The sequence below is a fragment of the Artemia franciscana genome, chromosome 16 (genome assembly GCF_032884065.1).
Source record: "Artemia franciscana chromosome 16, ASM3288406v1, whole genome shotgun sequence".
NCBI lineage: Eukaryota > Metazoa > Arthropoda > Branchiopoda > Anostraca > Artemiidae > Artemia > Artemia franciscana.
In genome coordinates this window covers 15,549,816-15,577,099 of record NC_088878.1, presented here as the reverse complement: position 1 = coordinate 15,577,099, position 27,284 = coordinate 15,549,816, and the positions used below count along the sequence as shown (strand labels likewise).

The 27,284-nt window shown below is 35.0% G+C and overlaps 1 protein-coding gene across 4 annotated transcripts; it reads right to left on the bottom strand.

Moving 5' to 3' along the window:
• Positions 1–397: 397 nt before the first annotated feature.
• LOC136037126 (iron-sulfur cluster transfer protein NUBPL-like) lies at positions 398–26,271 on the bottom strand. 4 transcript variants are annotated; one of them, XM_065719616.1, is made up of 6 exons: positions 26,034–26,271; positions 21,605–21,887; positions 20,856–21,080; positions 18,295–18,489; positions 9,143–9,240; positions 398–418 (listed from the first exon to the last, which is right to left on the bottom strand). In XM_065719616.1, the coding sequence occupies exons 1-6, from the start codon at positions 26,082–26,084 to the stop codon at positions 413–415; spliced, it is 858 nt and encodes a 285-aa protein (XP_065575688.1). In that variant the 5' UTR covers positions 26,085–26,271; the 3' UTR covers positions 398–412. The 4 variants fall into 4 exon arrangements, with proteins under 4 accessions (XP_065575688.1, XP_065575687.1, XP_065575686.1 ...); XM_065719615.1 differs by lacking the exon at positions 398–418 and adding an exon at positions 6,226–6,288; XM_065719614.1 differs by lacking the exon at positions 398–418 and adding an exon at positions 6,303–6,432.
• Positions 26,272–27,284: the final 1,013 nt, after the last annotated feature.

Below are 27,284 nucleotides of genomic sequence, written 5' to 3'. Positions count from 1 at the left end.
CCGCCCTCCTTTCTAATCGTACATTGTATGTAATGTTATCAAGTCTAAAAAAATCAACTAAGTTAAATGAATCTTTTAAAATAAACGTCTATGATAGCCGTCTATTTTGTATGAATAATGCGGATCTTTAGGATCAAATGCACCACCGCGCGGCATTAATGCAGGTGAAACTGGTAGGCTCAAATTATACCTTTTCCATATTTTTAATCGACCGGCTATTTCTGAATTTTCCATTGGTAGCTATTTCTCCCTCTTTGGGGCAAAATTTTGTTTTGTGCCAAAAAAAGGGGGGCAGAAAACTCCACTATGCTGCTGTACAATCTTCTTTGCTACTTCAAAAAGGTAGTAGAATTTTCATTTTCCGCTTAGATGTGCCTTCTCCCGGTATTCTAGGGCCAATGGTTTGACATTGTCACTCCTGGAAAAATACAATCACAAACAAATTAACGCATACTCGTGATCATTCGTCTCAGAAAAAATGTAAATTTTGAAGTTGTGTAGATAGAAGTTTGAAACCTCCCCAGCAAGGTTTTCTCATTCATTGAATTTGATTGTGTAATTTTCATCCAGATCACTTACCTTTTTGTGTTTTTTTGCCCCTTTTTCTAAAGTGTGGCAAATTTTCCCAGGCTTGTAACTTTCGCTCGGTAGCTTTCAATTTAATATTACATTTCTAGAATCAAAAAGTTGGTGGTAACAAATGGTGGGTAAGGAACGACTTGGCCCAATAGTGACTGAAACTCTTAAAAAAAGAGATTTGATAACAAGAGATACATAAACAAAATTGGCTTTTAATGATGATTCTAAATATACAAATTCATTAAGTTTAATGATACCCATTAAAAGCTACGAGCCTGAGAAAATTTGCCTGTTTCTTTGAAAAAAAGGGGCAACATCCCTAATGAAAATCATGCCACCAAGTTCAGAATATCAGCAGGCCTCACTGTAAGGATTTCAAGTTTCTATCTACAAAAATGTTGAATGTAGCATTTTTTTGGCAATAGAAAGATCATGGATGCGTATTTATTTGTTTGTTTTTTCTTTCCCCCATGGGTGACCGCATCGGCCAATAGTCCTAAAAGATCGGGAGAGAGCTTATTCGAACGAAAACAAAAATTCTAGTGCCCTTTTTAAGGGACCAAAAAGAATAGAGGGCAACTAGCCCCCCTTCCCACCCTTTTTTCCATAAAGTCATCCAATCTGAATTTTATTGCAGACATCTGCCGTTTAATGCAAAATAGTTGAAAGGTCCAAAAATTATGTCTTCATCGATCACAAGACTCTCCATACTCCCTGGGCAAAGGGCTGAAACTTACGCAATTCGCCCATTGTTCATATATAGCATTTGTTATTGGAAAGTATACGGAAATTTTTTCAGGGAGAATTTTCTGCGATGGGGATTTAAACGGGGAAAATTTTCCGTGGACGGGGGGGGGATTTTCCTCTGAAAATTTTAAACGTGAGGGGGAGGGGGATCTACTGCCGTGATTTGAAAAGTGGCTAAAAGATAAATAAAAAGAAAAGTTTCAACTGAATGAAAGGAGCAGCATTGCAATTTTAAAACGAACAAAAATTATTCTGTATATGATGATGGCTTCTCCTTCCTCAATCTTCACACTAAAGTTTGACTTTTTGTCCTGATTCTGTAAAAAAAACCTGCTCAAACACAATAGCCGTTGATTTTGAACGAGAAGTATTTTTAAAGAATTTTAAGACATAAGCGTAAAGAGCGAGAGTTGAGAAAGGGGCAACCCCTTTCACGTAAAGAATAATTTCCGTTCATTTTAAGTTTTCATGTTGCTTCTCACTTTCAGTTGAAAACTTGTTTTTTATAGTTTCACCAAAAAAAGCTGATTCTTGTGGTAAATATATTGCTATCAAACTCTTTTTTGGAGTTTCAGTTACTATTGACACAAGTTGCTCCTTACTTACAGTCCCTTACCACAAACTGCTTGACAAAAGAGATGAAACCGCAGAACTGTGGCAATTTCTGGCACACTCAAGAATATTTCCAGTAAAACTTTGGCATAAGCAGAAAGGGGGGCGGGGAGTGATAATTCCTCTCATACACGGGGTAATTTTTGTTAATTTTAAGCTTTGATGTCCTTCTTTGCTTTCATTAAAAAACGTGTTTTTCCTATAATTGTGCAAATAAGATATTAATTCATCCATTTGTTGTCATGAATATGAACAGGTTCACGGATCGTTTGAAATCCTTTGACTGGTCCAAGGTTTTGGATTGTCAGGATGTTAATTCAGCCACAAATGGTTTTACACAAGGACTGAGTGATCTTATCAGTTCAACCTTTCCAGTTCGTAAATCAAACCGAAAAACTAGCCATATACGCCCCTGGATGTCAAATAGCCTGATAATCTCTTCATATCGAAAAAATGACCTATATAAGTTAGCTTGCAAAACCAGTAACGTTATTGACCTGACTAATTATAAAAAATACAAAAATTTATATACCAAACTTGTCCGGGAAGCAAAAAAAAATTATTATTATTCGAAAATCTCTCATTGCAAAGGGAACTTGCAAAAAATTTGGTCAACAATAAATGAAATTCTTTCAAAAAAAAGAAGCTCAAGATCTTTACCTCTTAACCTTAAGGACATCAGTGGCAGATTAATTGACCCAAGTTCAGTACCGGATGCTTTTAATAATTATTTCACTAATATTCCAAATGCTAACTCCTGTTCCTTCTCCCAGTCAGTTCAACCTAGCAAGAATCCTGGATCTATGTTTTTCTCTCCAACTGATCGTAAAGAGGTGCTTCAAGTTATCAATTGTCTCTCTAATAGTAGTACACCTGACTTCTTTGGCATAAGTAATAAGCTTCTTAGGACCGTATCTTCCTATGTTTGTGAACCCATTGTGCACATAGCAAACCTGTCTATGACCAATGGAGTCTTTCCAGAAATATTTAAATCAGCAATTGTTATCCCGATTCATAAAAAAAGCGATCCGTCTGAGATAAGTAATTATCGTCCAATCTCACTTCTCCCAGTTATATCTAAAGTGCTCGAGAGAATTATATTCCGACGTCTTTCTCCCTTTTTATTTGGGATTCATTCTTCAGATTCGTTGATTTCTCCTCATCAATATGGCTTCCGTTCCAAATTTTCATCTGCTCATGCACTAATAGACGCCACACAGTTTATACGTTCCCAACTTGACCTTAAAAATACTGTATTGGGCTTATTTCTGGACTTTTCTAAGGCCTTTGATATGGTTGATCACAGTGTTCTATTAAGTAAACTCAACAACTTAGGGATTCGTGGAGTTCCTTTCTCATGGTTTGGCTCTTATCTCTCTGGTAGAGTACAGAGTGTGAGTCTGGGCGGGTTGACTTCACATCCCCTACCTGTCCGAAGGGGCGTCCCACAAGGCTCTGTTCTTGGTCCAATACTTTTTCTCCTTTATATTAATGATTTGGTTACGGACCTGGGTCAAGGAGATGTGAAATGGAGGCGATGGATAAAATTGCTGAGGATCTGGAAGATGCGGCTAGACGGCATAATAGTAAAATATTATACTGGCATGTTAATAAATTGAAAGGGAGTAGCCGATCCGGACTAGTCCCAGTTAAAGATAGAAATGGGGTCACAATTAGTGATAAGGAAAAAGTTAAAGAAAGATGGGTGGAACATTTTGAGAATGTGCTAAACCGAGATACAGTTGCAGGAAAAGATATAGATGAAAATGAAAAAGTTTGTGATACCTTGGATGTGAAGGAAGATTTGTTTAGTGAGGAAGAATTAGCGACAGTACTAGAAGGATTAAAAAATAATAAGGCCCCAGGTGCTGATAGTATGATTAATGAGTTCCTTAAATATGGTGGCTCTGAGGTTGGGAGTAAGCTGCTGAAGATTATGAACATGATTTTTGAAAAAGGGGAAGTACCCAATGATTTTAGGAAAACCTTAATTAAACCACTGTATAAGAAAGGTGACAAGAGTGAATGTCGGAATTATCGAGGCATTAGTCTGGTCTCTGTAGGTAGCAAATTACTGAGTAATATGATACTTTTTAGACTGAGACATGCTGTAGACAAAGTTTTAAGGGAAGAACAATGCGGTTTTAGAAAAGGTAGAGGATGTGTCGACCATGTTTTCACTCTTAGGTTAATAATTGAGAAGTCCCTTCGTTGTCAAACACCTTTGGTCCTTAGTTTTATCGATTATGAGCAAGCTTTCGATTCTGTCGATAGAACAGCGTTAACAAAGGTCTTATCGTTATATGGTATACCAGAAAAATACATTAAAGTGATTTGCGCTATGTACGAGAATAATACTGCTGCGGTTAAGGTAGGAAATGAGGTTAGCAACTGGTTTTGTATTAAATCAGGAGTTAAGCAGGGTTGTGTTCTATCCCCCTTTATATGGATCATTTTGATGGACTTCGTCTTAAGGAGCACAGGAAAGGCAATTGGAGACCATGGAATCAAATGGGGAGGAAGAACGCTCCTGGACTTAGATTATGCTGATGATTTAAGCATATTAGATGAAAGTGTGAGCAAAATGAATGAATTTTTAGAGGTTTTACGAGTTCAGGGTGCTAAAATAGGCTTGAAAATTAATGTTAAGAAGACTAAGTCACTAAGGTTAGGAATAAGTGAAGATGAACAGGTGACCTTAGGTAACGAAAAGATTGATCAGGTTGGGAGCTTCAGTTACCTTGGTAGTATTATTAGTAAAGATGGTGGGAGCAGTGAAGATGTTAAAAGTAGAATAGCTAAAGCTCAGGGTGTTTTTTCACAGTTAAAAAAAGTTTGGAAGAATAGAAAGATAAGCCTACAAACCAAGATTAGAATATTGGAAGCTACAGTGATGACAGTGGTCAAATATGGCTCTGAAGCATGGACACTCCGAAAAGCAGATGAAAATTTACTAGATGTTTTCCAGAGAAATTGCCTACGGATTGTTCTGGGTACCCGGCTGACTGACCGTATTTCAAACAGTAGGTTGTACGAAAAGTGTGGTTCAATCCCGCTTTCTGGGGCTATAATGAAAGAAAGGTTGAGATGGCTAGGCCACGTTCTACGGATGAAGGAATGCAGATTACCGAAGATTGTCCTTTTTGGCCAACCGTCTGGGGCTACACGGAAAGCAGGTCGTCCTTGTCTGGGTTGGGAGGATGTCATAAATAAGGATTTAAAGGAAATGGGAACTTCCTGGGAGGGTGTAAAGAGGGAGGCTTTAAATAGATTAGGTTGGAGGAGGAGCGTGCGTAGCTGTGTTGGCCTCAGGCGGCTTGGTGCTGCAGTGAGTTATTAGTAGTAGTAGTAGTAGTAGTAATCTCCTCCCACAGGTCGAAGCTGCCAAGTTTCTTGGTGTTCACATAGACTCCTCCCTATCATTTGCAACACACGTGTCCTACATCAGAGCCATAATTTTGCGACAGGTAAGTATGATTAATCGTGCGAATTATTTTCTTCCTCCCGATATCCTTGTCACCCTTTATTACTCTTTTATTTACCCATATATCTCATACTGTGGATCTGTTTGGGGCAACACTTTTCCTTCAGTTACCAATAAATTAAAATCTGCCCAAAACCGTGCCATCAAAGCAGTTTTTCGGCTGCCCCGACTATATCCCACCCAGGACTTGTACTCCGATTTTGGTATTATCCCTTTTGAACAAATCATCAAAAAATTAAATCTATACCTTGCATACTCCGCTTACCATAAAAATCTTCCTCCTCAATTATTATCTTATTTTAATATTAATAATTCTGAAGGCCTCTGTCTCCGTTCATCCAACCGTTCCTTCATTGTCCCCAAGTTTGTCTCTAGTTCCGCCCAGCGATCCCCCATTTATAAATCTATACTTCAATGGAATATAATACCCTCCAGTGTCGAGCTATCCACAAGTTTTCGCACGCTGTATAGCAATGTACTAAAATTTTGATATTATAACTCTCTAAATTCTTATTCAATTTGCTTTAGTTACTCATGTTTTCTCTTTTCTTTTTTTTTTTTCTCTCTTCTTCATTTTCAATTTTTTGTGGTTATGGTCCTCAACAAGTTCGCTTCCAGGATCTTTATTATTATTGGTGTTATATTGTAGTTTTATTTGAATAAATTGAATTGAATTGAATTACTTTGTTTGTTGTCCAGACCCTGTGGCTTTTTTCTACATTAAATACATTATAACTTAACACAAGTAAATCGTCTAGAAAACTCACAACAAGTAAAGTCAAGATGCTGTTTGATAGCACCTCTTCCTCATAAAGGATTCATGCATCTTCAGTGTCCTTTGAATGACACACGGTGCTTGGTAGAAACTATAAGCAGTAAAGACGTTAGATACATAATTCTATTGAGAAATTGTGTCTATAAAAACAATATAAAAAATAATGGTTTATCCTAGGCTAGCTGACCTTCAAGAAGCTTATGACTGACTTGGCCAACGATTTGTACTCTTGAGCCTTGAAAAGAACATGATCAGGTGCATTTCGACGGAAATGATAGTACATTAAAATAGAGATGTTATAATATATTTTCATTTATTTTAAACGATAAGGAAAGCGACCTAAGGTCTTGTAAAACTTCATGAAGTGTTGCTATTTCTTAAGTATTCCTTAGACATAGCCCCTTATTCAAATGTGACAATATAATTGTTAGTATAATGAATTTCGGTCTGATAGATAGATAGATAGATAGATTTTTTCACTCGAAACCCCAATTGGGTCAGGGTGACATACACAAAACAAGCGAAAAATACAGCAACAAAACATAGACTGAAAAGACACTAAAACTAATTATTTAAGAAAATCATCACGATACCTCATACCTACCCGAACCAACTTTCCAATATTATTTATATTTAAGTAACATCAACTTCTCAAAATTTCCAAAATCCTATACCTTCCTCCGACATCCTGCCAAATATTTCCAAGCGCAAGACCCTCTACAATCCTCTAAAAAAAATGATGCAAAGACTCATCCATCTCTCCACACATAGGGCATCTACATATACAATTAAATATCTTTGAACTTCAATTTAATAAAACAAATTAAATAGAAAGAAAGCACCAGAGGGGCGGATCTCAACAACCAGGCACCGAGTTAAATTTATTCAGATTCGTAATAATGTAGCTCCTGTGGGCAATAATGTAGGCAATAACATACGAAATATTATTAAAATAGTTCCATAAAATTATTTTTTAAGATATTCAAATAGCCTTGCCCGATCGACAAAATTGTGCAATTTCTCTTATAAAACAACAGCTAAGGAAAGTGGATATAAAAATAAAAAGAAAGCACCAGAGTGGCGGATCTGAACAGCCAGACTTCGAGTTAAATTTTTTCAGATTATTCAGATTCCAATTAGCCAGACTTTCCTACAAATTGAATGTAGAGAAAAAATGTTCTATACGATGGAGGAAGTTTAATGATTTGATTTTTAACCTAGGGTTGCAAAAATGGTACTGAGTGCCAATTGTACTGGCACTTAACACAGTAAAATAACACTAAGCTACAAACTCGTGCACAGCGTTAGACACGAAAAAAATATACAAACACTAAATTCTAAATAATACACCATCAGTTAACTAGGATAAAGTTTCAAGTAAAACCACTACGGCACATTTACATCATTCTATATATTTTTGAAATTATTTTACGCCAGAGAGATTGACAAGAAAAGGCCCACCTCACACCTTAAGTTAGAAAATTTGATCAAGTTGTATTTTTATTCTTGTCCCAGCTAAATTGCGTGATTATTACCAAAATTTTATTTTAACCTTCACCCGGAGACTCAATTCAGTATGAAAAACGTCCTAGATTAAAAAAAAAATGCTACCTGAATATTTAATAAGCCAATCTGATTTTCCCAATCGTTTTGATACTATCGATTCTTTAGTTTGCACCTTAACAGGGAAATTGCCTAAAATTAGGGATTAATAAAAAAAAAAAACTGGGCAGACAAAAATTTGTGGTATCCAACCTTAAATAATTTTTAAAGCAATTTGACTGAGTCCCTACAAAAAAAAGTACTTCAGAACATTCTCCATATTAAAAACGTAAGTGAACCAAAAATAGCTGTTACATTACGATCCATAATGTTTGTTTAATTGACTTGGTTAATTTGAGTGCGGAATGATTAACGATATAGTCATCTGTGCTTAAAGAAATCTGTTGTCTTTTATTTTTCTTTCTTTAAGAGTAAATTTCAATGTTTCCATAATTAGTTACTCCAACTAAATACTAATTCAAAAGTAGACGAAAAGAAATTCAAATTTTCATGGAAATTATAGATCGGAAAAATTCATAAAACATTAATTTAAAAAAAAAATACAAAAGTCACTGTAAGTTACATGAAATAGAGGAATTTAGCAGTTTTGGATCGATAAGATTGCATTCAAGATTAAAATACCTTTTTAAAAAGATTAAAATACCTCAAGATTAAAATACGACTTTTGCAGTAAGTAGCATATTTTTGCTCTTCGCATTATTTGCCTTGCCCTTTTTTTCTTGCTATGTGCAGAGGTTAGCACCACCTTCATGAAAAAACTTGTTGCTTTAATCAAAATAAAAGGGCATGAGCATCTTTAAAGGGCGGAGCGCAGGGAGGGATAATGAAGATTTCCACTTCAAATTAATCCCAGGCCTCATCTTTATGAATGTATATTTTTTTTATTTCCTCTACTGGTTGTGTCTCTGAAAGGTAAACATCTCCAGGGTAGTTTTTCGATTAGTATTCATAATATTTCGAAAAAATTAGTTGTAGTAAGGTCCATATTTTACCAAAGCTGTTTAATGTCAGAGTCATTAATTGTCAGAGTAGGTAGAACTTGGACACTTAATGATTAATAATTATTATATAGGCTAATTTTTAGTATTGGCTTTTATTACCCTAAACATTAACCTAGGGGCACATTACTTCTGTGAGAGTTTTGACATTAGACTCACTCTATAAGTTAAAGTTTCTATATTTTTACCTACTACAACTCCTAATCGTGTAATCGTGCTAAGTTATAACCACCACTCTGGCTCTCAAGCCTATATCCCGGACGATTACGGCTACTTTAGCAGTCAATCTTCATTGAAATGACTCCAATGGCCAGGCAGTCAGTTTGGTGGCACAGTTTCGACCTAGAAATGACTCGCCCCAAAAGTGATAGATCTAGATTTTACCTGTTTGGACTCAGGATGAGCAAGGACAACAGGCTGCCCCGTATCAGACAGCTCGCCAATCCTAGGATCAAGAGGGATATTGCTGAGAACCTTTACACCTAAAAATAAAGAATATCTTACTTAAAGTGTAAAAACATCAAAATTTTGCTTTAAACAAATGACAAACGCTAAAACTTCGACTACTTTTGTGTGTGCTCTAGTGGTGGTTCCGCATTTTAATTTGTGTTTCCTGTCTTTTTTATTCCTAGGTTCATGCATCTGTCTTTTCAAACAAAATAGATGTATCGTGGCAGACAATATTCATAACTCACCCTAAGGTCCGTTCGCTACCTGCCTTTAAATATTTTAAATGAGCCGCTGTAATTGCCACCACTTTGGTATTTAATGTCAAAGCTCATAATCTAGCATAAGCTTGCAGAGAATATTTGAGGTTTTATGTTTCATCTTGTTATTCCGTCAAATTTCCGTTGTCCGCATTTTAACGAACAGATCAGCCTGATTTGATGCGAATTGTTTTACATTTGATGCAAATTTTGTTGTATGCGTTTAACATGAGCTGTTTTGTGTAAGAAGATAAAATACAGCCAAGTGAGGCAAGGATATACTGTGCTCATAATCCTGAAGGAGTTTTGAAAAGCTTTCTGGCAAAATTTGCTGAATAACATATCTGGAAACAATTAACTCAAATTTCACACACTTAAAGATCTTTACAAACCAAATTCTTAGCAAAGTAACGACAAAATAAACAACCAGCACATTTTTTACACTATGGAACTTCTATAATCTGATTTTTTTTTATATATATATGATTTACTAGCTGTTGGGGTGGCGCTTCGCGCCACCCCAACACCTAGTTGGAGGGGGCGCTTCGCGCCCCCCCCAAGCCCCCCCGCGCGCGTAAGTCGTTACGCGCCATAATAGTTACGCGCCATTGTAGTTGTGTCCCTATGTCCCACCTGTGAATATAGATATATATATATATATATGGTTTTAACTACGTAAAACTTGCGAATATACAACATTCTTTGCTGTCCCATTGTCTTTGCATATAAATAGATTGTCAGGTTTACCGACTCTTGAACATGCAACATATAATGGTCCATGGGAAAACAATCTGTATTCAGATCTATACCTCATGATTCTAATGATTGCCCTTGAGCTTTGTTGATGGTGATTGCTAATCGACCATTCCCTGTCCCGGTGTCCCGGTCGTCATTTACATCCCCCTGTTTCCCCCGGTGTCCCCGTTGTAGTTGTGTCCCTGTGTCCCGGTCGTCATTTATATTCCCTGTGTCCCGGGTCCCGGTCATCATTTGTATCCCGGTGTCCCGGTCTGTATATACATTCGTTTTTTAGTTTTGTTTTTCTCCTTTATTTTTTTCCTTTTTTTTTCTTTTTTAGCTTATTTAGATTTTTAGATTTTTTAGTTTTTTTTATTAGTTTTTAGTTTTTATTTCTTTTTAGTTTTTTTGTCCCGGTCGTCATTTATATCCCCCTGTTTCCCCCGGTGTCCCCGTTGTAGTTGTGTCCCTGTGTCCCGGTCGTTATTTATATTCCCTGTGTCCCGGTCGTCATTTGTATCCCGGTGTACCGGTCTGTATATACATTCGTTTTTTAGTTTTGTTTTTCTCCTTTATTTTTTTCCTTTTTTTTTCTTTTTTAGTTTATTTAGATTTTTAGATTTTTTAGTTTTTTTATTAGTTTTTAGTTTTTTTTTCTTTTTAGTTTTTTTGTAGTTTTTACCTTCTTTTTAGTTTTGTTAATTTTTTTTTTTACTTGTGTCCTGGTCGTCATTTATACTCCCTGTGTCCCGGTGCTTTGTTGATTGCTAATCGAACATTCCTTTTGTCCTGGTCGCTTTCTCTTTGAGTGTCGTCATTTATTTTTTTCTTTTTTAGTTCTTTTAGTTTTTACCTTTTTTAGTTTTTTTTTAGTTTTTAGTTTTTTTAGTTTTTTACCTTTTTTTAGTTTTTTTAGTTTTTTTAGTTTTTTAGCTTTTTTATTTTTTTTATTAGTTTTTAGTTTTTTTGTAGTTTTTGCCTTTTTTTTAGTTTTTTTAGTTTTTTAGCTTTTTTATTAGTTTTTAGTTTTTTTTGTAGTTTTTGCCTTTTTTTAGTTTTTTTAGTTTTTTAGCTTTTTTATTTTTTTTATTAGTTTTTAGTTTTTTTTGTAGTTTTTGCCTTTTTTTAGTTTTTTCAATTTTGACGTCACCTGATCCAGTTTTTTCAGGTGATGTCACCTGATCCACGATCCACAGATCCACAGACAACTTATTTTTATATATATAGATAGTTTTTTTTTTTTTACTTATGTCCTGGTCGTCATTTATACTCCCTGTGTCCCGGTGCTTTGTTGATTGCTAATCGAACATTCCTTTTGTCCTGGTCGCTTTCTCTTTGAGTGTCGTCATTTATTAGTTTTTTCCTTTTTTTTTAGTTTTTTATTGGTTTTTACCTTTATTTTAGCTTATTTTTCAGTTTTTTCCTTTTTTTTAGTTTTTTTTTATTTTTTTTTTTTTTTAGTTTTTTACCTTTTTTTAGTTTTTTTAGTTTTTTTAGTTTTTTAGCTTTTTTACTTTTTTTATTAGTTTTTAGTTTTTTTTTGTAGTTTTTGCCTTTTTTTAGTTTTTTCAGTTTTTTTTTTAGTTTTTTATTGGTTTTTACCTTTATAGTTTTTTTAGTTTTTTAGCTTTTTTATTTTTTTTATTAGTTTTTAGTTTTTTTTGTAGTTTTTGCCTTTTTTTAGTTATTTCAGTTTTGACGTCACCTGATCCAGTTTTTTCAGGTGACGTCACCTGATCCATCCATCCATCCATCCACAGACAGACAGACAACTTATTTTTATATATATATGATTTATTGAGCAGGCTACATCCCTAAAGTTATTTATGATTCGTGTTATCAAGAGATCACTTTTAAAAAACGGTTTCCTATAATAATTCAAACTTAAAGATCAATGAATAAGCAAAACCCAAAATGAACCTAAATTAAAACTGAATGATCACATCAAACATAAATCTAAGAAACAATAAAGGCAAATAAATGAATATTAAAACGTACAAAAATTAAAAAGTAATAATCAAGTCAAATTCGGAACGAACAGCAATTACCGAAAACATGAGTAGGGCTACCACTCTCTATATTTCTTAAAGACCAGAGCGTCATTTGCACTTTACTGAAAACGATTTGTATTTCAAGTAGTGTGCTTTTTGTTTATCAAAACATCAATCCCAATACTAAACAAAATAACACCACAAGGCTAATCAATGCTTACATATAAGTGGTGCTGAGCCCCCCCCCCCCCAACCTCTCAAACCTTCTAAGTAACTTCGGTGTCACTTGTACTTTATTGAAAACGATATTTGTTATGAACAGTGTGATTCTTGCTTGCTAAAACATCGAAAATACAACAAAATGAGCAATATTCAAGATTGCTGGAAAGAGCGAATGAAAAAAAAAAAAATCTGATTGTTATAACATGCAATAATATTAAATCCAGGAATCCTTGACGATTCTGCTCATCTTCGGTTTTAATTTGGCTTTTTAATTTTCTTTGAATAACTCATTTTTTATAGACATTTCTTAAAATTAGTTTCTATTCCCTTTTAAATGACATAGTTGAATTATTACTGGTTAATATTCGGAATATTGTAAGGTTTCTTTCAGTTTTTCTGCTTAAGGAATAAAATGTTGGAATATAATTTGAATGCTTAAAATTTTAGACCAGCAGCAGTTTTGTGCAACAGATTTTCAATAATAATTTCACTATAGAATTTGGAATTTCATGTGGATGGGGAAGGGGAATATTCTTCTGATGAATTGAAAATATGAGTGATTTTTGGTCTCCTATAGGACTGAAGCCACTCTAACCCCCGTCCTGAAGACAACCTTGCATACGAACACTAGTCTATCATTTTATTAAAAAAATCTTACCATCTAATATTTTGTTGTCATTGTTTGTTTGTAGGTCAGTGTCAAGTTTATTTACAGAAAATAAACTTCTTTTGCTGTCTTAAACAAAAAAATAAATACAATAAATTCAACCCCAGTTGATTCCTGAATTTTCTGTTTTAATTAAAGTTCTCTTGGTCCAAAATTTCAATTGAGATTTCTATGCGGCCAGGAATTATAAAGCAGATCAGCATGTATATCAACAAAATTGGAATTTTTCTCGCCAAGAATAGATTTAGTCAAATTTTTCTTTCAAACGATAATATCCTCGTTAAAATCCCGTTGATCCAGTCTATTTACTCCGAATGTTTCAGCCCGATAAGAAAAACAAAATGTTTAAAACATTTTGTGGTTTCAGGAATTGGTATAATCCATTTTTTTCGAAACATTTTTTTCCTCCTGGGTTTATTTGCCCCAATACACATACTCAGTTGGCTGCTAGCCGATCAGAGATAAAATGTTTAAGAAAACAAAATTTGCTGGCCCAGTTCCACGTGTCAAATGTTGATAGAACCAATTTTCCCAAGTATTTTTGTTTTCATTGAGATCTACCACTCTGTCTACATGCGCTGTAAGTAACAAGCCTATTAATAGCAACATTTTGCGACCAGTTTCAGGCGCCATGAGCCGATTCAGCCAAAATTAGCAGATGATTTTTTTTTCTGCATATGGGTCGATCAAGGAAAGAAACTTATGAATTTCATTTTCAAGGTCAGAGACACGGCATTTAAATCCCCTTTTGGTCCGTCCTGAATATTTTAGTCTTTTGTTCTGGAATGACCAAAAAATTCAAAGTCAGATAAATAAATAGCGACGAAACCTACACTGCCTTTCCATCATAAACACCAACAACAACAAAAACAATAGGAAATTCTTTTCGCAAGTAGGAGTTCAATATTTGATTGAATATTTAGACCCTACGTTCAATGGCGTCCTAAGCAATATATATATATATATATATATATATATATATATATATATATATATATATATATATATATATATATATATATATATATATATATATATATATATATATATATATATATATATATATATATATATATATATATATATATATATATATATATATATATATATATATATATATATATATAAAAGAAAAGAGACTTAGAAAAATGAAATTAGACCATTAAAACTAAAATGATCTTTTTTTTAAAACAGTCCCTGCAATCATCACTTCTGCGAAGTTCAACCACAACTGGTAACTGGTTGAACTTCAAACTTCAAGTTGAAGTTCAGATGCGAAGAATCGTCCCATGGAAGCTTCCCCCTCCCCCAACACAGAGTTAAAGGGTATTCTGGTCCAGCTGTCCTCCTTCCTTTTTAAAACATTAGCAAGAAGTTTCGACTCCATCCACCACGCCGTTCTCGAGACATTGCAGATAAGCTATTCCGATAACCTAGATGGACATAGTTTCTTTCAATTTAAATTTGCTCCCTGCCACAAGTCATAGTACAAGGTCTAAATGATCCCCTCCCAGCATTCACCAAAACCTTTAAACTCCATCCGTCAAGCCACTGCAGAGATATTGCCGATTATTTGAAAAGTAGGGTGCACACAGCACCTTTTACATTATTCAGGTGAACGTGACATTTCAAGAACATACCCTTGGGAATCCCTGTGAGCTTTGGATTACCAAACAATCCTTAAGAACTCCAAGCTGATCTTCCAACCTAAACCAACTTTCCTATTAAAACCTATCTATGAATGAAGTTTCGTTTACGTAATTTAGTCAGCCCTGGAGCAACAGTTATTAAATCTATTGACGTATCCGAACAAAATGGGCGTCTCAAAATTTCAATCCAATTATCATATGGGTTACGGGGGCTGCGAAGCAGAAATAGGCGCGGGAGGAAAACCAGTTTCTCTCCAATCACTTTCGATTCTTATATAGGACACTACCATGAGTTCACTCTAAACTTTCTACGACTCCTCCTTTCATATGAAGCGGCAGTGGAAAAAGCTTTTGGTCCTCTTTCAAGCCCTGTTCTGGGGGGAACCAATATATATTTTTTTTTCCCTTCTGCATTGGGCTTCCCATGGCCCAAATACTTAAAGCAGGTAAGTTATGAACCGGTCAAGGAAACCTTTTTAGCCTTTTCGTATTTTTTTTGGTGGTGGGAGGGGGGAGACTGTGCCCCGTAACAATATTATTATTTCTCTCAGCTCAAGGACCTATGTTTGTAAGTTTCAAACTGATCAGGAAAAAAAGTTTTTTGGACCATTTACAGGTTAAATAGCCCCCTCTTCCACCTTTCCATAACCAAATTTGTGATATTTTTTATTGAGAGAACGGTTCCTGAAAGTTCCAAGGCTCTGGACACTTAAGATCAATACTAATCTTTTTTTCTATATTAAACCTATAAGTGAACAAATAGTAATTTCCATAATTTACGACCCCTTCCCAGTGCTTCCGGGGGCATGGCGTATCCAGATGTACATCTACTGGACCTCTCTACCATTCTGAACAGGAAGCATCAACATTTTGATGAGAAATCTTCGGGGGTTACAGGAAGGCTGAGTAGCAGAAAAAGCACGGCTGGAGGAATTGCTGCCCTTCAATCACTAGAGAATCTTTTTTTAATTAGTAAAGATCATTACAACTTCAAATATTACTCGAATAATGAAAAAATTAGTGAGAACCAGAATTTCTGCGATTAAATATACCTCCAAAAGAATGCTTACGGTCCAAAAAATAAAACAAAAGCTAAGAGCTCATAAGGCACTAGTGACGGGGCAAGAAGAGCTAAGAGCCAAGAGCTCATATGGTATGAGCTCTAACAAAATTCTAAGAATCAATAGATTGATTTAAAAGGAAAATAAACTCTGTATTTGAACACATGTATTTGTATTTACTGTATTTGTATGCGTTGTATGCGTTACTGTATTTGTATGCGTTGATAAACTGTAGATTTAGCAAAAAAGAAAAACTAAAATAAACAAGAACTAAGAGCTTACATGGCACTTGTGACGAGGTCGGAAGAGCCAAGAGCTCATATGGTATGAGCTCTACCAAAATTATAAGAATAAATGGATTGATTTAAAAGGAAAATCGATGGCTTAATGCCGGTCGGGATTTAAAACAAGAGCTCTGAGTCACGATGTCCTTCTAAATATCAAAATTCATTCAGATCCGATCCCCGCTCGTAAGTTTTAAATACCTCATTTTTTCTAAATTTCCCTCTTCCTTCAGCCCCCCAGATGGTCGAATCGGGGAAAATGACTTTATCAAGTCAATTTGCGCAGGTCCCTGACACGCCAACCAGTTTTCATCGTCCTAGCACGTCCAGAAGCACCAAACTCGCCAAATCACTGAACGCCCCCTCCCAACTCCCCCAAAGATAGCAAATCCAGTACGGTTACGTCAATCACGTATCAAGGACATTTGCTTATTCTATCCACCAAGCTTCATCCCAATTCCTCCACTCTAAGTGTTTTCCAAGATTTCCCCCCCCCCAACTCCCCCAATGTCAAAAGATCTGGTCGGGATTTGAAATATCCTTCTAAATATCAAATTTCATTAAGATCTGGTCACCCTTTCGTAAGTTACAAATACCTCATTTTTCCAAATTACCCACCCCCCAACAACTCCACCAAAGAGAGCAGATCCGGTCCGGCTATGTCAGTCATGTCTCTTAGATAAGTTTTTATTCTTCCCATCCAGTTTCATCCTGATCTCTCCGCTTTATGTATTTTCTAAGATTTCCGGTCTCCCTCAACTGCCCCCCCCCAATGACGCTGGATCCAGTTGAGATTTAAAATAAGAGATCTGAGTTACGAGGCCCTTCTAAATATGAAGTTTCATGAAGATCCGATCACTCCTTCGTAATTTAAAAATACGTCATTTTTTCTAATTTTTCAGAATTAACCCCCCCCCCCCCCAATAGAGCAGATCCGTTCCAATTATGTAAGTCCCATATCTAAGACTTCTTCTTATTTTTCCCACCATTTTTCATCCCGATCCCTCCAATCTAAGCGTTTTCCATGATTTTAGGTTCTCCCCCCCCCCAAAAAAAAACTCCCCCCCCCCCCAATGTCACCAGATCCGGTCGGGATTTAAAATAAGAGTTTTGAGACACAATATCCTTCTAAATATCAAATTTCATTGAGATCTGATCAACCATTCGTAAGTTAAAAATACTTCATTTTTTCTATTTTTTCCGAATTAACGGGCCCCCCACTCCCCACCAGATGGTCAAGTCGGGAAAACGACTATTTCTAATTTAATCTGGTTCGATCCCTGATACTCCTGCCAAATTTCATCGTCCTAGCTTACTTGGAAGTGCCTAAAGTAGCAAAACCGGGACCGACAGACCGACAGAATTTGCGATTGTTATATGTCACTTGGTTAATACCAAATGCCATTAAAAGAAAGTAACTAGGCCTACTATCTAGAAGGCCAACATGCCACCTGGAGATAATTTTCGCTCACAAAATTAACGTAAAAAATAATTACGTTTAGGGGTAAACTTTTTCCTTTTTCTGTAAACTGTTCAGCATATAATAATTACAGCAGAGGTGGGAAAAGTACTTGGTATTTCGAAATTAGAACCTTTGAAGTAGTCAAATCTGTTGTGCACTGAATGCAGGTAAGTTGAATGCACTGAATTAGTAGGTAACTAGCCATCGTTTGACCAACCCTGAGTTACAAAAAAAATCACAGCCTTTCCTTGCCACCCAGCAGCTTACAGAGTCTGGGGCAACGCACCGCTATTCGAAAACATTCGGTGTCTTGACATGCTACTCCTTTAGATCCCAGAAAGGATCTGAGTGTGTCATGTGCGCAGCTTCCAACCGTTTCAGCAGATGGCCTTAGTACTTTACGATATCCAAAAAGATGCAAGATGGGAGGCTAAATAATCGATTTTATGTGTTTGAATGTAACAATTTAAAATTGAATTCTGTTATACTGGATAGCTAAAGCATAGGACTAACTTTAGCACGTGCTTCTTGTTAACACTTTTGTAATTTTTCTTGTTTTCAATTTTTCTAAAATTACGGAGCAAAGTTTACCTATTCGAGAGACAGTATGTTCCTCTAAAATCTAAAATATTTGTTTTCGATTTATATATACCATTTATATTTATACCATTATACACCATTACCATTACACCATATACACCATTTATATTTATATATACATGGTACCACAAAAAGTGAAATATGACACATCTTACCAAAATCTTTAGCAAGCATCTGAGCACCCTCGTTGGTTCCAAAAATATTTGAAGGAGTATCACACTTTGAACAGATAAATGTGGACATATTATTAACAACACCAATGATGGGTACTTTCACTTTTTCAAGCATCTGAGCCCCTTTCCTTGCAGCATTTAAGGCTACTTTTTGTGAAGTTGTTACAACAAGAGCCCCTACAAAAAAAGAGGAAAAAATATGATATACCAAACTGAATACAAACTGAAATACAAAAATGAATACATAAACATTGCCAGGGTTATTAAAACGTAACTTAAAACAAAGGCATTACCCAGCCAAATTGGATATTTCTGCCTTATTGAAAAGAGAAAAATACTTATTCTCCACTGTAGTAGATAACAAACAGACTTATAACTCATATAGTCTAAACTACTAAATATCTATATACACAAAAATATAGGGTAGTTGTATTGACCAAAAATGTATTAAAACAGTATCTACAAGTACTAACTAGACTTGCAATACTTGTTCTACCTGCAGAAAAGACCTGCCACAGCGGGTTGCAACTCTAGGTTACTCAAATTAGTATATCTGCCATCGAAATAATTTTATAACTGCACTTTGACAGCAGCCTTACTGTCACAGATTTTCACCAGCTCCAGGACAAGAGTCAATTCGATAATAAAATACAAATTCACATGACGGTGGATCAGAGTGATTTTAATAAGCATATTCCATCAAACAAAGTCTATTCCCCTCCCATGAAGGATCGTAATGATTTTACACCACGATAAGTCCATACACCTACTGGAATTTGAATACTTGACAACTTTCAAGTTTTGAGGAAAATGATTTCCTACTTCTAAGAAAAAACAATCAGTCACAGACGCTGAATCCGTAGCATCAAGTCAACAGAAGTGTTTTACTTCGACGAAAAGTATTTCCACACTGAAATACTAAAAAAAACTCACTAGCATTCAAAATAATAGAAAAAATTATTCAAATTGTATTTGAAAAAATTCAAATACACTTTTAAGTAATCATAAACTGTTTCAATACTTTTACGACACTAGTATTCCTTGCTACCAGGAAAGAACCCACTCAACTCATGGACTTCTTTCAAATACTAAGTTTAACTATTTGACTTCACTCAATGGATATCTACAAGAAATATAAATTCAGATTCTATTATCATTTTTTTTTTTTTCTGGATTTGATCATTAAGCTAGTCAATAAGCTAGTCATTAAGCTTGTCAATAAGTCATTAAGCTAGTCAATAAGCTAAACGTGAAGATGGTTGACAGCTGAAGAACAAATCAAATGATACAGAAACATACTGCTGATCACTGAGGTTTGTAAATTTTCTGAATTGCTGAATTACACTCAAAGAGAGTGTCTTGTTCATTTTCACTGTCTAGATAGGAATTTTTGCACACAGTATCTGCACTAAGAAGTATAGCTCAAGTTTTAGCTGATAATGCAGCATATTAAAGTTGCTAGATTAAAAAAAAATAATTCACACCGAAGATAAATAATTGTTGCTCAAAATCTGATTACATCTCTACAATTTAAGAATCCTGATTTCTGATGGAGGAGGTAGATCTAGAGCAATATTAACCAGAGCATCAATCATCCAATTATGTTTAATAAGGCGTACTTTATACAGTTCTGCAGAGTACAGAAGATTTCGAAAGAAGAAAAGCAACAATATTCAAATCAAGAATTGGGATACAGGCATGGAAATTACATAGGCTTGCTTGAGATACTTGAAAAGCATGAATATTAGACACAGGAATTAGATTGTGTCTGAAAAAATTTGAAATATCTTTGTACCTCTTTTGTTTTGTGTTAAAGTAAACTTAATTTCCTGCAACATTAAGTATATTACCGCAGTTACATCAGACTACTTAGCTCTTTCCCCAAAAACTGGTTCGAGCCACTGATTTGGGCAATTATTTCATACATAAATAAACTGAAACAATTTAATAGAAATGATATTAAAAGAGGTCAAATATCTCCTAGGATGGAGGAAAAAAAGAAGAAGAAATTTAGTGCTTTCAACAAAAGTGATATAACACTGACTCAAGGGAAGATTCGGAAACGTAATCAATATTTCGAGGAGAATAAAGTTATTTTACAAGGCAAAGAAAAGTAAATATTTTATAATATAATCAATGTCTTACTAGAAAAAACGAAGCTTTAAAAATCTAGCTAAACTTAGTCTTGTGCAACTTCATTAGAATTACAAACGCTAGCGTTTATTGTCCGTTGGTGACCTGAGCTGCTGAGAAACTGCCTATCTTTGCTCATATTGCCAAGGATATCCCCTCTCATTATCAGATTGAAACTAATTGATTAAATAAGAAAACTTTTTCAGATATAAATGGTTTCCTGTCAAGGTAAAATTAAGCGTATTGTCACCAGCAGTGATTGTTAATAACAATCAAACCTGTACAAGAGAGTCATATATCACACATATGACATTGTGGGCAGTCCTTCTCTCTGGAACTAAAACTACGAAGAAAAAAGACGACAGTTCAAAGATGCTCAAGGATGGAAAATATGAAAAAAAGCCCAATACCTGATAGTGGCAAAGTTTGCGCCAGGGATAAATGTGTATCCCCAGTTCCTGGAGGTGTATCAACGACCAGAATATCCAAAGGTCCCCATTTTACATTTTTAGTCAGATCTTGTATTGCCTGCATAACCATTAGTCCTCTCCAGACGACTGGTCCACTGCCAGGTACTAAAAATCCCATTGACATAACTTTTAGCCCGTAGTTTACAAGTGGTACCATTTTATTACCTAGAATAAAAAGTAAAATTAGTATTATGCTTCAGAAAATATCCCCCATACCCAACGTCTGCATGAAAAACTAAAACATAAGTATTAATGAAGACTGTTTTATTTCTTAGCTAAATGATATTACAACTACTGCAGACATCTCTTTAAAAAACTAAAACACATGAGGCACATACAGCTGCACATACTCTTCCTTGAAAGCCCTAAATTTAGGGTTTCACCCTTTGACCCTAACCTAAGAAGTTCGCACTTCCTTTACGTCTCTTAATTAAAAACACTCTTTGGCAGCCTATCATCTTCCATCCGTAAGACATGAGGTGACTATCCTAAACTTTTTGCCATTAGTCTATAAATCACAACTGTAAAATTGAACTACATTCGCAAAAATCTAGTATGTCTCCCCCAGCTGTTTGATGGGTCCAGACTCCCTGTACCATACTCAACAACAGACAATACCATTGTCTCCAGCATTCCAACATCAGTTCTAACACTTTTCTAAATTATATCCACAACATGGGTATGGTTACCTTCCACAATATCTGGAGATCCTTCTAGATTCATCATGGTTGGTATGCTCGGCCCAAAAACATCAGCGTCTAGAAGACCAACTTTTCTTTCTCCCAGCTCAATGCCAAGAGCAACAGCTAAATTTGCAGAAACTGTTGATTTACCAACACCACCTTTACCAGAAGAAACAAGGATAATATGGTTGACACCTGGGATAGACACTTGTTTTGGAAGACTTCTTGCCATCATAGCTTCTTGTCGCTTTTTCAAATCTTGGTTTTGAGCAGCAGAAGCATATCTGACCTAGGTAAGTAGAAAAAAGAATATATTTAAGGATTCCTATATCCTATTAAGAGTACATGGCTTCAAGTACTAAAGCTACGTGGGCCAGTATTAAAAAAAATAACGCAAAGATAACTAACCACTGCAAGACATTGGTCAATGATTAGCAGATTAAGGCACAACTCATGAGCATATAGAAGATGAACAATTACGCATTTACCTTACATATATTTGAAAATGCTAGTAAATATTTCTAAAGTTACCATGGCAAAAGTTCCTTACCACCTCTAACCAACCGAAGCATTCCTGTCTTTAGGCCCTTTAGCCAAAAATATAGTGACATATTGAAGATCTTAAAACTTGGCTACACGTACGATTTTCTAAATTGACCGTAATATGAAAATTTCTCCTCCACAGACTTCCAACAAAAGTCTTTTTAACCCTGTCTTTTGCATAACGTCATTTCTCTGGAAACTTTAATAAAATAGATGAAAAGCAGTTTTTTACTAACTCAGAAAGTTTTCAGTTCTAGGTTCCAGAACTTTAAAAGATGGGTCAACGACCTAAATTAGGTCAGAGGAAGGCAAAACCCAGATATTTAATCCATTCCTTCCACCCTCCAGAACATTATCTAGTGGCAAACTTATAAATATTATGCCAAGCAAATGAGACTCATAGAAATGGACTTACAGGCCAAATTCGAGCCAGTAAAATCGATCTGGCTTGTTTGATTGAGCCAGTAAATTCCGTTCAAATCCTGGAAGACACCTCACCAAATACAAGCAGACATAATAACAAACCTAAATACTTTTTTTTATCTAAGACATGTATATAAGACCTATCTTAACAGAGTCTTCAAAGCCTTGCAAGTACCCTGCATAAAGAGGTGTAGGCAGGAATTTGCGGACATCTTCCTGGAACCTCATTATGTCCTTTATATTTGCTCCTTGGACATACATTCACCAAGAACAATATATTTCAAGAATATTGAGAGTATGGACTAGATGAAAGAAACTCCAATTATACAGATAGAATACAAAAAATCAGAGCAGGATTTTGTTTAAGCCCAGAGGCACATATCCATCTTTATACTAAAAAGGTAGTCCTACTCTACTTGTCTAAAATCCTTGCATAGTCACAATTCAAATAAGATGCAACATACAAAACTTTGGGCTAAAAAGGAAGCAGAAAGGGAGGTGTGAGTTGTTGCAGTGGCCAATAGCCTGTTTTGCCTCTCAAATCAAGCTGGTTGAAAGTCTCTGTGTGATTCCACTTTAAACGTGGAGCAACATATATTTCTAAATCTAAGGGGTTTACCCCCTCCCCCACCCCCCAGTGTGCACCCTGGGAAGAGATAAACAACTGACAATTAATTGTGACTTTAAACGCGGAGTGACATATAGATATTTGAGCAAAAATGGCAGTAGCAGGGGAGTGTGTGAGGGAGCATGTGCCCTCTTTAAGCTCCTGATAAGACAGATTGAAAAATCTTATGTAATTTGGCTTAAAACAATGCACAACATGTGCCTACCTTTTTGCTCAAAAGTTGGCAATGGGAATGCTGGCTATGGCCCACTTTGCTTCTCTAATGATAGATACTGAACATACTTGGTTGACCCTGCTCCAAACTAGAGATTAATAGCCAGATGTTTACCTCGTCCCAGGGATAAACACTGGGGGAAGGGGGTAAATCCCTTAGTTTTTGGAAATAACTTTGCTGGTATTTTGTCAAGAAAATTTGAAAAAAATTTCCACTCCATCCCCAAGATTTTGAAAATACCCCTTTCTGTATCTTCATTAAAAAAAATCCCTGCCCCCTTCTCTACATTATTGTGAATAGTGCCACCGCCTGAGTTTTTTCGTGAGTTCTATTCCAGCTAAGTATTTTATAACAATTATAGGCTAATAATACCTAATTTTTTACCTACTATACAAAAATCGTACGACATAGTAAAACAGCAAAGACAAAAAAAAGCAAAAAGAAAGAAATTAACAAAAAAGAAAATCATGACTGTACAATAAGCCAGATTAGGTTATGGCAAGATTCCTCAGTAAAAAAAAAATCTTTGAACAGCATTGGAACACTTGGTGTTGATACTGAATTATATAGCAATGCAATTAAAGCAAAAATACAACAACTGAGGTAATTCAAATCAGTAATTCAAAATTACTGATGATTTCAAATGAATCCAAACAGCTAAAACAAAAATTACAAAAATATTTATTAGGTAATAATGTAATCAGTTCTCCAATAAAAAAAAATAAAATAAATAGTAACCTCATACTTGGTAATAATTTCTTTGGTACACCAACTATCATAGTAGATCAACAATAAATCAATTGCTACTAGCAGAGGCAAGACTCCAAATAAAAAAGAATGATATGGTCATAAAAAGATGAATATAATTGAGCTAAAGCAGGATATTTACGCTTTCCACAGTTTACAATTATTTTAGCACAGCTTATTCTTAATTTATTTTTAATATCCTGAAAAACTCAAGGATGGAATACTGAAATGTTGACATGCTGAAAACACATCCTAACTCTTAGCCGTTTCTACAATGAAAAATTTGAGTAAGTATGGAACTGTAAGTGAGGAGCGACTGTATAAGCATCTCAGACATAAGATCTTTCTATATATCAGTTTCATTAAGATCTGACCACCCATTTTCAAGATAAAGATACCTCAATTTTCATGTCTTCCAAGATTTCTGGTTCAATTCCCCTCAATGTCACTGGATCTGGTTGGGATTTAAATTAAGAGCTCTGAAGCACAAGATCCTTCTAAATATCAAACTTCATTAAGATCTGATCACTGATTTGTAAGTTACAAATACATCTTTCTAATTTTTTCAAATTAACCCCCCCCCCCCCCCCAAAGAGAGTGTATCCATTACGGTTATGTCAATCATGTATTTAGGACTTGTGCTTATTTTTGCCACTAAATTTCTGTTTTAACTCTCTTCAGGTTTCTAAGAATCATTATTGGGCCTTCTTGAAGAAATTGACTTTCTCTATGCTGTTATAATTTACAAAACAAATGTTATTGACACATATATAACATAAACCTTACCCAATTGTAGGAACAAATCATAATCTCAAGTGAGAAGCCCCTTAAAAGTTCAAAGTCTTATCTGTATTACCCCTGTCAAAGCCATTTAAAGATAAGATGTTTCAAACAGGGGATGTGTTTAAATGCCTACATTCTATTTTGAACTATACCATAAAAGGTAATAATTGTTTTTCAATGCCGGTGAACTAATTATGGAATATAGTAGCTTAAAAAACAGTGAAAAGTTGAATTTTTCTAAGGTAAGCAAGGATTTACACTTTTAATAGTAATATAGGATCAAATTTGACCTAAATATAAGCTGTAATGCACAAAAAACTGCATTATATAGAGGAGGGGGAAGGGGTACGGTTAGGGATCTCAAAATAACTTCCCATGATATATTTTAGCCTGTAGACACATCCCTGAAAGTTTCAATTCTCTAGCCCAACAACTTTCCAAGATAGCAAGAAGTCAATGGACTAGAATTTAACCAATATATGTTATGTTTTACCCCCTCCCCCTCCCTAATGTGCAAATATATAGTAACTCCATAATTATGAGCTTGTGGTAATTTTGCAAGAGAGAAAAGATGTTCAAAACATCAAAATGTATCTATTAACAATAGTTTCATGACCCTAAACAATTGTTCAGGTAACAGGAACATTGACCAAAAATTGTGGTTTGCACATTTTTAGGGCAGTTCCACTATAGGCCATTTTATCATAGCTCCCTTGATGAAAACATGGGCTAGCCCAAATTATAACCTAGCCTATCTTTTTCATTTTGTGAATTCATCAGCATTGATTCAATTCACAGGCTATAGGTTGAAACAAGAATGATGGATGATGAAATTTATGAGAAATATATTTGCACATTAGAGGCATTGGGGGCAAAGTATAGTGAAAGTGCCCTAAAAAATATGTCAGGCTAATTAGACCTACAATTTTTCTATATATTGATTTGTAGACAATTTTAGTTCTCAATTTAGTCACAATGCAGTAGTTGTAATTTTTAGACAAGAATTGATTTCTAACAATTTAACTTCTCAATAGTTGCAACTTGCATTAATACCATGAATAATTATTAAGTATTGTTGCATAGGTTATTTGACATACCAATACATATTTTAAAGTTGGTAGACGTTGTAGGACAGTACTAGAGTTCATAATCGACAGCAGAGACTTGTCTTCTCACGTCCTTAAGTTTCATTAAAACAACAAAGATCACGGTTGAAATCAGTTCTTGCTCATAAGAACCGTGTAGACACTTCTTGTCAACCTATCTTTCTTGACACACGAGTTAATTCAAATGAAATCGCAAAACCATGAAAATCATTTTCGAATTTCGAATGCTCTTGCCGTTTTTTATTAGGTCCGTCTAGAGGACATGAGCTTTAAAGCTACGTTCTCACTAGAAATACATAAATTTCTAGCTTTGACCCACAGACAAAAATATATGATACAGATGTCTATGTGCCGGATTTTACATTGTGGAAAAAAGACTGGGTACCCGGGTGCCTTTTGGATTTGAATGATGAAGTTATGACGTGCTTGAAGTCTGAGAAACTGAGGGTAGACGAGCTCAAGCACCAAATCGACTTGTACCACAAAATTATCTAAGTTAAATGTCTGTATTACATCTTTTTTTTGTGTTTTAACTGGAATAAAATAAGGATTCCTAGATGCAAAATCATATATGTGTGTTTGACGACAAATTTAAATAAAGGCACACAAAATGAATTTTAATGTCTGTACCTTATAGTCACCTTTGTGGTGCAATCAAAGGTACGCTTGATGACGCCTTAATATTAATAATACTAATATTAATTTGTTGCACTATATACTTTTTCATCTTTCAATCATAAACTTTATAGTCGACCAACCAAAGAAAAGATTTAAGGCATGCTTTTGTACTTATTAAAAAAGATCAAACATTGAATCGGCAGTTAACAAAAATTATTTGGGATAGGACAGGCTGGTTCCGAATCCAGTTTTCAAAAAATATACCAAATCTAAGGTTTCATATTCTGCAGTATTATATCAATCAGTTCCACGTTCAACTTTTAAAAGAGTTACAACATCAGTAGGATCTTTTTGAGTAGAGAGAGCCTCAGAGAACTAAAAAGAAAGAAGAAATATAATAGCATTAAAAAGTATTAAGAAACTTTGGACAGCGGATAAAAAAAAAAACATCCAGCAGCAATAGGTATTTTAGTCATAAGTACTAATAATGATAAATAGAATCAAACATACGTATTTTTCAAAATAGCTATTGCACTATGTTCTCATTTTGACAACAGTAATAAATGATATTTGAAACGTCCCACATGTCCTGCCGTTGCCATAGTGGGAGCAGGTTTACTTTGA